The sequence below is a fragment of the Sinocyclocheilus rhinocerous genome, unplaced genomic scaffold, assembly GCF_001515625.1.
Source record: "Sinocyclocheilus rhinocerous isolate Xijiao unplaced genomic scaffold, SAMN03320098_v1.1 scaffold853, whole genome shotgun sequence".
Lineage (NCBI taxonomy): Eukaryota > Metazoa > Chordata > Actinopteri > Cypriniformes > Cyprinidae > Sinocyclocheilus > Sinocyclocheilus rhinocerous.
This window is the reverse complement of record NW_015627738.1, coordinates 93,752-105,766: the sequence shown is the minus strand read 5'-3', so window position 1 is coordinate 105,766 and position 12,015 is coordinate 93,752. Positions and strand designations below refer to the sequence as shown.

Sequence of the window (12,015 nt, the reverse complement as noted above, 5' to 3'; positions counted from 1 at the left end):
GAGTGCGTGGAATGGTGCGCTGTGATTGGTTGTTACTGTTTACAGTGCGTGGAATGGTGCGCTGTGATTGGTTGAGCGGATATATTGCATTCTACAGAGAAGGGAGACTGGCATTTGTCACAGTTTGGAAAAAAAGGGAGAAAACATGACAATAACTTGGCGGATATCGCATATCGGAACCAAACTCTACATATATATATATATATATATATATATATATATATATATATATATATATACATATATATATGTTAAATAAAAAAATAAAATAAAACTATAAAATAAAAACTAATTCAACACAATCTATAGTCGTAAAATAATGAAATATAATAAAAAGTATCTAGTAGTATCTAATAGTATCTCAGTGTTACACAATAACACTCCTTCAAAGTCAACATCAAAATTGACCACATTTGCTTCAGAATCAAACCTGGATGAGTCATATGAACACTTTCATGGGTTGTTTTATCCCTTTTGGACTTTAGCAGTGTGAATTACCATCGACTACCATAGAAGCGGGAACATCTCTCAATTGTGTTTTAGAGAAGAAAGAAAGTGATACCAGTTTGGAATGACATGAGGGCGAGCGGACGCCGGTGTGTTCAGTCCTACCTTAGTCGCTGAGGTGGTGCAGGTGGAGGCTAATCGCTTGCAGGTCAGCTCGCTGTTGGCCGTGCTGGTTGCCCCGGTGACCGGGGTGGGCAGCAGCGAAGGGATGATGGGCAGGGGCAGGAGGCCGGGACGGTTGTTGCCGCTGTTGGGGACGGAGGAGGCAGAGGTGGAGATGCAGCCGTTAACGGTACCGCCGCAGCTGCTGTTGGAGGCGCAGCGTTCCCTCCGCTCCCACACGCTGCGGAAATCTCGCTCAAAACGCTGATGGTACCGCGACATCATCACAGAACGAAGCGGGAGAACGAGAGACACTTCTGCTCACGGCAAGCTGGAGAACACCTAACGGAGGAGAACAAACATCTTATATTAACGTCTCAAAAAACAACTGGTACGTTTACAAACACACACAATAACGTCAAAGATATATCAAGATCTAACAGCCGATCGCACAGCAGAAATAAGCGTGAAGACAGTCAGTCAGCACATGTGGCTAATAAGCTAACGCGTCTCTGTGAATAGCGATTGAATAGGTTTCGTCTGATATACAAAATCACACACGCAATGTTTTCAGCGTCTGTGTCTCAATATTAAGACATGAACACATGAACTTCACCTTTTCACCATTTAATGTGAGAAAAACTACCATCAAATACAAAGCGAAATTGAAACTAAAACTGAAAGATCTTCATGAAAACCAGCCAAAATAAAAGTCTGGTTTAACTTGAAGAAATTATGACAGAAATATATCACTATTGTATACAAACATGTACTCCTCAAAGTACTACTAATAACATACTGTACTTATTTTTAAGAATATCATACAACCAAAATATTTTTTCATTCATGTTTTAATTCATACAGTTCTCTTGTGCAACATCTTATTTGACATCAAATAAAAATGTTATTTTATCATTTAATTGTTATATTTATATTTGATTACATTTTTAAAGACTGATGGAAGTGTGCAAGTTTTATTCATTCATTTCATTAGACACTATTTTTGATGATTTGTATTAAATCATAAAACACAGAATCCAGAAAAACAAAATTAAAAACAGAAATTAGGGGGAAAAAATCTAATTTCCATGGGGCTCACCAACAATGTTTGTTCCTTTTCACACAAATTACAATTACAGGGGCAGATTACTGATTAATAGAGACTTATTTTCATGCACAATACTTATTACTTCAATAGCGTGTGAAAATGTAGTAAATTGTATCTGGAGCAATGCATTTCTAGTTTCTTCAAAAGAGTTTGTGGTTTAATATATCTTCCTAACAGAACTTAAGCCAGCATAATTTAATAAAATATGTTTAAGAGATGTTTAAGTATTCCAATGAGTCTGGGCTGCAAAATGGATTGCAGATCAACTATCAATTAGCATCAATTATACAGAAATAAAAGACAATATTGTCTTCTAAAAGACACTTTTTGGCTGCTTTTCTGTGCAACTATTGATGTATGCCATACACTGTGATTAACGTGATTAATTAGTCAGCACATCATATAATTAATCCAATTAAAACTATTCAATTGACAGCCCTAATTAAAACACTTAGTGACGATTAATCTCCTGATCTCATATTTTGAATCTGCTGAAATCTGAAAGTACTTTACCATCAAACGCATTACACTTTACACCTGTAAGCTCATATGTATCAAAAAGCAATAGCATCGGTTGTGTTTCACTCGTTCATAATGTTTAACACTAGTAGAGATTCAAAGCTCACGGTCACCATGCAAAGACTGTAGATTACCATCTGGATTTGATTTATAAATAAATGAAATCTCTATCATGAGCTGAAGTGTACTTCTCCACCTCATCATTAAAATCACACACAATGAAACTCAAACAGCTTTTATGTTAAACTAGATAAATGTGCTACATCATTCTGAAGGTGTTAAACATATTTAATTAATCTTATTATAAGTTATGTTTGGCAGCCTTTCATCAAAACCTACCGCAAGCTGGAAATAGTTTCAGATATAGCATGGGAATTAAGCGTCTGGTCAGCATCTCTACTGTCACATGATTCATTCTGTATGATTCTGCCTTTAAATTCAGCACAAAAGACGTGAGGTCACATGTTGTCTAGAGAGGTGAGATAAGCAGCTGCTTTACAGATCAATCCAGCCATGATGTGTGACAGCAGCACAAAAGAGCAATGCTGAAACGGTGTGAATGAACATGTTTGGTGAATGCCAATCAACTTTCTGTGAAAAAGACATGTCAATTAGTCAATCAATCAATGAGTTTCCAATGACTGAAGCAGAGACTTATTCTAAAATAAGATATTAGATTTATTCTTCAACAATATTTAGGAATGAGCAAATCTGATGCTAAACTGATTAGATCATGCATTAGTACTTCAAAGGCTCTTCCACACAATGACTGACCTTTATAATTAATAAAAAAAACTGTACTATGACCAAAGTTTCATTCAGACACATTTTGAATCTATTGGCAACAGTGTGCATTTTGTTTTAATAATGGTTTCAGACCACATACACAAATATGAGGTATATATATTTAATACTGTCAAAAGGATAAAAGACATCAAGCTAAACTGTTTATCTATAATCACTCATCCCGATTATGCAAATTCAAATGCGCATTATTCATGGACTTCATTTAAATGCATACAAAATAGCTGGTGAAGACTTTGTCTTTCTCTTAGTTTAAAGTAAGGAGAGAAGAGAATTGATGGCAGGTTTAAAGTGGATGCAAGAAACTAGAACAATCAATGATTTATCAGAGACTTTTCTATTGTTCTCTTGAGCTAAACACAGCATAAGAGCACAGTTCTTCAATTTATAGTTTAATTTTCATCTATATGCATTTAACCCAAACATCTAAGGAATGGACTCCAATATTGATTTTACTACAGAAGTTCAAATTAGAAACACTACGACATCGTGTCTTTATGCTTAATTTTAAGTATCTTGTGCAAAAAAAAAAAAGAATTATAATAATTTCCTTTGATTACAACTTAAAAAATGCATTCATTCTCAATAGAAATAAAATTGGGAAAGGAGCTTTAAAATAAAATTATTGTAATTATTATTATTATAAAAACAAACATCTACATTTAATAATACAGTTGGTACAGGCTATAAATGTTGAATCTGAAACTCATGCTTCGCAGATACTGTATGTCATGATAATTTCATTTCCGCACTGCACTGGAAAACAAAGGCCACCGATGATGGAAAACAAGGAAAAATTGTATGTGACAGAATCAAATCCCTGGGAATTCCACAATGCATGCAGTTTTCCACAGTCTTTTAAACTCGAGCTGCAGGATGGATCCAAGCAGTTCAAACGGCTGGAATAAACCTATTCATGGACTTCATTTAAATGCATACAAAATAGCTGGTGAAGACTTTGTCTTTCTCTTAGTTTAAAGTAAGGAGAGAAGAGAATTGATGGCAGGTTTAAAGTGGATGCAAGAAACTAGAACAATCAATGATTTATCAGAGACTTTTCTATTGTTCTCTTGAGCTAAACACAGCATAAGAGCACAGTTCTTCAATTTATAGTTTAATTTTCATCTATATGCATTTAACCCAAACATCTAAGGAATGGACTCCAATATTGATTTTACTACAGAAGTTCAAATTAGAAACACTACGACATCGTGTCTTTATGCTTAATTTTAAGTATCTTGTGCAAAAAAAAAAAAGAATTATAATAATTTCCTTTGATTACAACTTAAAAAATGCATTCATTCTCAATAGAAATAAAATTGGGAAAGGAGCTTTAAAATAAAATTATTGTAATTATTATTATTATAAAAACAAACATCTACATTTAATAATACAGTTGGTACAGGCTATAAATGTTGAATCTGAAACTCATGCTTCGCAGATACTGTATGTCATGATAATTTCATTTCCGCACTGCACTGGAAAACAAAGGCCACCGATGATGGAAAACAAGGAAAAATTGTATGTGACACAGAATCAAATCCCTGGGAATTCCACAATGCATGCATTTTTCCACAGCCTTTTAAACTTGAGCTGCAGGATGGATCCAAGCAGTTCAAACGGCTGGAATAAACCTCGTATGGCTGAACGTATCTCTGACATGTGGTTAAAAACAGACAGGAAAAGAAAAACTGTAGGTGTTGTTTCATTTGTATCTTGTACACAAGCTCAAATAAGGCGAGATATGTAAATTACAGTATCAATGTGGGCTAAAAAAAACAAAACAATGACACACATATAGCTTTGATATAATGAAGAGGTTTGGTTTAAATATATACAGCAGCAGTTCTGTGTCTTCACACCATGAACTGAAAAACACCAAGCATATCATTAAACACACCGTCCTATTGTTCTCTGCTTCAGTCCCACCTCTGCTATTGGACACATAAAGACACCTAATGAGCTATAAACACATTTCAAATCCATCAAGAAAGAGAGATAAATCTGCAAGCATTTTATTATATCTGGCATTCACAAATCATAAAATGAAAAGTTTCCATGCTTATGCTAAGCTTTGTATAAAAATTAATGAGCAAAAGAGAGCGATTATATAATGGAAAACAAAAACCCTGCATATACTGAACATTTTAAATCATCTTCACGTGTGTCTCATCCAATCATATTTTAGAGCAGTAACTGTGTGTTTCATAATTGAAAGTATTACAATCAGTAATCCACATTTCACCTTTTATTTCTGATTCTTGTCCTTTGTATAAAAACCACGCTCCGCTAAACTTTCCATTTATGATCTAGATTCAATCTCTCCCGTACACGCCGCACAGATCAATTCATTCATTCCGCCACTTGAGACGAGATCCTGTCATGTGTGAACAATGCAGTGAGAGCAATATGCCAACATGTGCTCCGGCACAGCAACACCCGCACATCAAGGACTTTCAGATGCACTTGGACCCTCGCATTTCTAATTCTGGCTTGAGAGGAGAATCACTTGCTACAGCAAAAAGTTACAGTTGAGTTTTGGTAAAAATGCTCCTGGTTTACCAGAATAACAGACACTTGTGTTTGGAGCCTTTTTTCATGTGAGACGGTGATAAACCACACAACAGACTTTGGCAAATACTAGGAGAAATGTCAAATCAAGTCAATTTCAAGTAGGTTTTATTTGGGCAAACAGCACTTTTAAACTCATCATAGAGGTTCCTCTAATGTTTGAGCATGTTTCCCCATAAATCTCATTTTATTTTATGAGATGAAAACGCACATAAAAAGATTACAGTTGAAGGTGAGTGACAGTTTAATTATCTGTTTAAAACCTCATCAAATTTTATGCAACAATTACAACACTGAAGTAGGATGGGATTTCAGTGCTCAGATAAAAAATTACTCTAAACCTTAATTAATACTATGTGAGAGAACAAAACACCTCCTCACTACCTTTATCAACCCAAGATCATTAGAAAACCGTGCATGTGGTGACATTTCTGCAAAATAAATGTTGCTTCTTGCATGTATTTCATGATACTTACGAAGTGAAATGTCCAGTGAGTGGCACTAAAAATTAGTTCAGTTTTATCCAAAACAGATAATTGTGAATCTGGCAATGTTTTAATACCTTGGCTGTTGCATATTATGCTTCAGTTTGTAAATTAAATGTCCAGCAAGTGGCACTAAAAGGTTAATGCTTTATTGTGTTTTAAAATAACGTATCAGCTACACTAAACTTGGCCCTAAATACACCCTAAATACACCCAATAGTGTTAAAAAAAAAAGCAAACGTGAGATAAAAATGCATGTGCTGAAGCAACCATGCCATTTTACTCATGTTTCACAGTGCTCTACATCAGAAGTGTAATGCTGTACCAGGTGAGCTTACAAGCAAGTTTACTATACATCAAAAAAGCTAAACATACAGAGCTTCCTTAATACTTCCAACACAAGCATATCTGTAAACATTACAGAGTTTAATAGGTGCCGCAGAACAGGAATGATCCAGGAAATCGCACAATGCAAAAACAAATCAAATGCACGTCACTTCTTTTCCTCTTTTCTGTCACCTCTGACACCCAAAGGCATACAAATAAAGAAAATCACTGAAGAAACAAGCCCAGGCAGAACACATGGATTGGAGTTTAGCTGTGCTGAAATGCGATCAGGGGTGTGTGACGGGCTTATGATGCCTCCAGTAATGGAGAAACAAGCAGAAAATGTATTCATAAGGGTTAAGCCTCTTTGCTAAAACACAACTCCTGCTTCTTCACACTGTAAAGCGCTCCACCACAGAAGCGTCCGCGACAGCTCCGTACTGCTGTATCTGCGGTGGGCAACATTGTTCTCCTGTCTTTAGCTATGCTTCGCTAGTAATGCGTGACTGCCACATGACCGCAAACAGGAACAACTGGCAGCAGCGTCCCAGCAGACACCAGAGACATTCCTGCTGCACTTAGGATGACCTCAGATCTCACATCGCTCCAAACATTCCCTCGGAGCATCTCAAAGTGAGACTTCTGCCTGTGCCACATCAATTATGTCCATCTGTTGAGTTTTGTTTTGCTTTTATTTTCGTTGTCCCACTGGAGGAGGATAGAATGACATACCGAGAAGTCACACGTTCGTTTGCAGTGGTGTAAATGAAAGGGATAGTGCATTTGAATGTACATGTCTTTCTTTGATGACCTTCTTGCACTGAAGACTTCATTGCTGAAAAGCTATAGAACTAGACGCTATTTTCTATGCATTTGCAATGAATGGGCACACAGACACAAAAGCACCCATATGCCTCATCTGAAGTCATATGATAACTTTGAACGAGAAATGGAGCCAAATGAACTTTCAGTGAAGATCTTGACATATGCTCTCATTTCAGTTAATGAAAGATTTGTCTAACTCAGGAACAAATTACTCGCTTTTAAATGGGATCTGTTCAGTGAATTAGATAATCCAGTTCACAAAACGGACCTGAATGATTCCTTCACAAAACGGACTGATTCATTGATTCTCTCGCAGGGGTTATAAGCTAAATAGATAAATAACTTCAACGAATAGTTCACCCCAAAATGAAAATTAGCTGAAAATGTACTCAGGCCATCCAAGATGTAGATGAATTTGTTTCTTCATCAGATTTGGATCCTTCATCAACAATGGATCCTTTGCAGTGAATGGGTGCCATCAGAATGAGAGTCCTAACAGCTGATAAAAACGTCACAATAATGCACAAGTAATCCACACCACTCCAGTCCATCAGTTAACATCTTGTGAAGAAGACAAAAACTGTGTGTTTGCAAGAAACAAATCCATTAAGATGTTTTTAACTTCAAATCATTGCTTCAGGCTAAAAACGAGTTTATAATATTGCTTTCTTCAGTGAAAAAGACATCTCGTCTGAATCTGAGAAATATGCACAGATTAAGCACAGTTTGCAAGCGAAAACAGTATTCATTGCAACCCTGGACCACAAAACCTGTTTAAGGGTCCATTTTTGTGAAATTGAGATATATATATCAGCTGAAAGCTGAATAAATAGGCCTTCCATTGATGTATGGTTTGTTAGGATTGGACAATATTTGGCTGAGATACAACTATTTGAAAATCTGGAATCTGAGGGTGCAAAAAAATCTAAATATTGAGAAAATCGCACTTTTAAAGGGTGAGCAACTTGTGATGGAATGCTGCATTTCTCCAAATCTGATGAAGAAACAAACTCATCTACATCTTGGATGGCCTGAGGGTGAGTGCATTTTTAGCAATTTTCCTTTTTTGGGTGAACTATTCAATTTCCTCACATATATGTTGTATGACTTCAGAAGACTTTGAATATAGCACACAAGTTATTTGGACTAGTTTAATGTTTCAGGCTTTTTCGGAGCTTAACAGAAATAGTCACCATGAACAGCTAAAGTTACGTAAAGATTCTTTAAAAATGAGAAAACAACAGTATACAGGTTTGGAATGACATTATGGTGTCAATGACAGCAGAACATCTATTTTTGGGTGAAATGTTCCTTTAAGCATGGATTTCACACGTCTAAACATGTGCAGTGACTCAAATTTACATAAACACCTCTAAACCTTGATTTACATTTATATGCATCTCTGTGCTGTGCATCCTCTAGACATTTTATCAAATGTAATTCCTTTTTTTAATCAACAGAGCCACCAATCTACCGCACCGGAATAGTGCATGTAAAGCCAAGGGTGAAATTAGTGCCTTTGCTAAGATGTGCAGATTCGCTACTGTAATTCTTTCCCCCGTTTCCTTGCAGCCGAAATTGGATGTTTACCATTCAAAAAAGATGTACATGTGGCTAATAATTTATGATTTGGATGCTGAATAATACATTTCAGTGCTGGTAATAACAAACACTTTCAGAGCAGCAGATATGGGCGGGAGAAAGCTTCATTATGGATTAGCTTCATATGAATGCACTCTACTAAATATTTCAGAGCCACGTTCTCATCTACAATAAAACAATTCGGTGAAAGCTCCTCGGCATACGGCTACGTGGGAAATCAAGAGCACAAATATGCAAATCAAACTTGTAGGAATGCAAATATGTTTGTTTGTCTGCATCCTTTCAAGCTCATTTTATATTCATATATCATTTGATACATTAATCATTTTTGTTTGTTGGATTCAGAAAACAAAATGCATTTGCATAATAAAACAAATTTCACAGAACACTTTTCTCCCTCAAAACAAAACTCATGCAAATAGAGCAAAAAGAGCCTTATAATTAGTCAAGCTTGCTGTTAAGTTAATGCACATTGCCTGTGATGGAGTCTTGGGAAACAGCTTTGTGCAAACAAGACCGAGCAGAGCATAACAGTCACACTTCACAATCTCTTACCGGACTGGGCTCCCCACAGGATCCCTTATCAAACGAGTCTGAACCACTAATTTGACAAATAACTCAGCATAAACTAACTCAATGCAGCGACTAGCAAAGGAAAGGAGGAACATTCACTATGAGCCATTAGGAGCAAAAATTTAAATATTAATGCAACATATGCATGAGGTTTATTAAAACATGCATTAAAGCCTGACAACCGAGAGGTGACACATTTACCCTAGGGGTGTATGTACAGCCAAAATCTAATGTCACGCTAACCGCATATCAGTTTTCTAGCTGCTAAAAATTAACCTTGGGCTGCAGAATGTGTTTGTATAAATTACAGCAGTGCATAATACCATATTTTCTGGGCTGTACAAGGTCAAAATTGCATTGTTGAGGGAAAAATATGTTGTATCAGTGAATAAGTCACATTTTATTATTACACTCGGAAATAATGTAACCGTAAATACAATTATTACTAACATTTTAAACACTAAAACATGTATTTTAGTTCACCTACAGTAACTTCAAAATAGTGTTAATGAAATAGTGTTTTGTTCATGAAAACTACGATGAAAAATATTCACCAACAAGCTTTTTTCCATGACTAAGATGAGACCACACAAATGACACCAACATCATTGAACACTAAATATTATTTATCATATCAACATGAAATATCGTTGACGAAAAAAGACGAGACTAAAATGTAGTTTAAAAAAATAAAAACTCTATATCCAAAATCTCTCTATATTTTCATCAACAAAAAAAGAGAAAAAAATAGACCTTACAAGGTTTTCATGCTTGGGGTTGCCAGATGTCAAGAGTTTAAATCCCCCATCAGAGCTTTTCTGTGCTTATAGTTGAAAAAAAGCGCAATAATTCTGAAACTTATGCAATGACAACAATCATGATGAGTAATCGTGATTATAACTGCCATTAGTTTAACCATTATGCAGCATGACTAAAATTTGACTTTTTCATTGACTAAAACTAGACTAACATTCCTAAACTTTTAGTTAACTAAAACTGGACTAAACAAAAAAACAGGACAGGCTGACTAAATACGATAAAAAATTAAATGGACATTTGACACAGGACTAAGACTAAATAAGCTGACTAAATTTACACTACTCGACAACAAATCCTTTAAATGCAACATTATTCAGAACAGAAAAGGAATGAAATTTGCTTGAAAAAGTATAAAATAAACAAATTATTTAGGCTTTCATTATAAACCAATTAGCCAAGCCTAAACAAATTTACTTCAAGCGAAACTGAATCTGCTGCCGTGTGGGAAATGCACTATACAAATAAACTTATGCACACGTACTTCTCTCATTCAGCACCAATCCAAATGTTTTGCATGCTTGATGTTAATTGCATTTCAGATGATAAAAGAAACATGACTTATATTCTGTAAAATATGGTACTCCATAATATGACTAAGATGAAGTGCATGAATCAAACTCATGAATGCATCATGTTTTAAGAGTTTTTTTTATGCATCAATTTTTATTATACTGCTGTATGTGTGCAGAAACGAATCATATAAAACACTGAGATCACTCACAGTCACATTAACCTTCATCTTGCCAACAGTATCTCGTGTGACCTCCACTGACTTCACTCCTATTAGTATTGCATCCTTAAACATTTCACAACCGTACTGCGTGACTGTAAATTGCCAACTTGCACTGAAAATAATGACTTCAAGTCATTTCTGCCCACTGATCTTCTGCGATATAAACGCTATAGCTGTGTTGCACAGTAGGCTGCATACAGTCATCCCGCCCAGGTCTAATATTTCCTGTGTCTCTTAGTCTTTAGGATGGTGTATGATAATGATGCAGGACAGCAGCAGGGAAGGAAGGAAAGAAAAGAGCATCATTTGGCTTCCTGTCTACAGTCTAACGTCAGCAGCACCTGCACCGCCGGCCGCCCGGTGAAGCGGTATTATTACAATGTCAGCTTTAATCAACATTGTAGTCAGCAGTGAGATTGTGCAGCGCTGCAGTTGTGTAGGAGTGTGGTGTCCTGATCAGTCCACTGACCACTTGAAACACCAGACACAGACAGTAACGCCTGCCTTCAACCACTGTTCAAGCAAACGTACTTAAAAAGCAACCAACTCTGAGATGAATCACAAAGCATAAGCTTTGGTGGAAAAAAATTATACATATGCATTGAATTAGGCCTGGGCGATAAAACGGTATCGATATTTATCGACGGTACACCTTCATCGATAACGATAGAAAAAATGTTCAATATAGCACACGATATAGGCACTTGTTATGAGTGACGCAGACAGACACACACAAACACGAACACATGCTGTAATGCCTGCCTGTGATCAGGAGATTGTGAATAATAAAAAGAATATTAGTCGAATTTAAAATAAACATTTGCATTTGAATGCAAAAATGGTACAATCGAATGTTAGGTGTGCGTCAGGGAGCGTCATCAGCGGCGCACGAGATGCGATGATGATGATGTAAGTGACGTTGTTGCATTTTAATGTTTTGTTAGTCTAGCCCACGAGATGCGCCGCTGCTATGATATTCGTTCAAAATATTAGAGAAATATAGTAGCTCAATGCGTAGAAGATCTTGATTAGGTTAAAAC

The 12,015-nt window shown here is 36.1% G+C and overlaps 1 protein-coding gene across 1 annotated transcript in view; it reads right to left on the bottom strand.

The window, feature by feature from the left end:
• The window catches only part of LOC107733414 (kelch-like protein 29), a 148,695-nt gene that overhangs the window by 114,008 nt on the left and 22,672 nt on the right, over positions 1–12,015 (bottom strand). The window contains exon 4 of the mRNA XM_016545019.1: positions 613–951. Coding sequence (XP_016400505.1) covers positions 613–894 — 282 coding nt within the window. The 5' untranslated portion in view covers positions 895–951. The remainder of the gene's footprint in view (positions 1–612; positions 952–12,015) is intronic.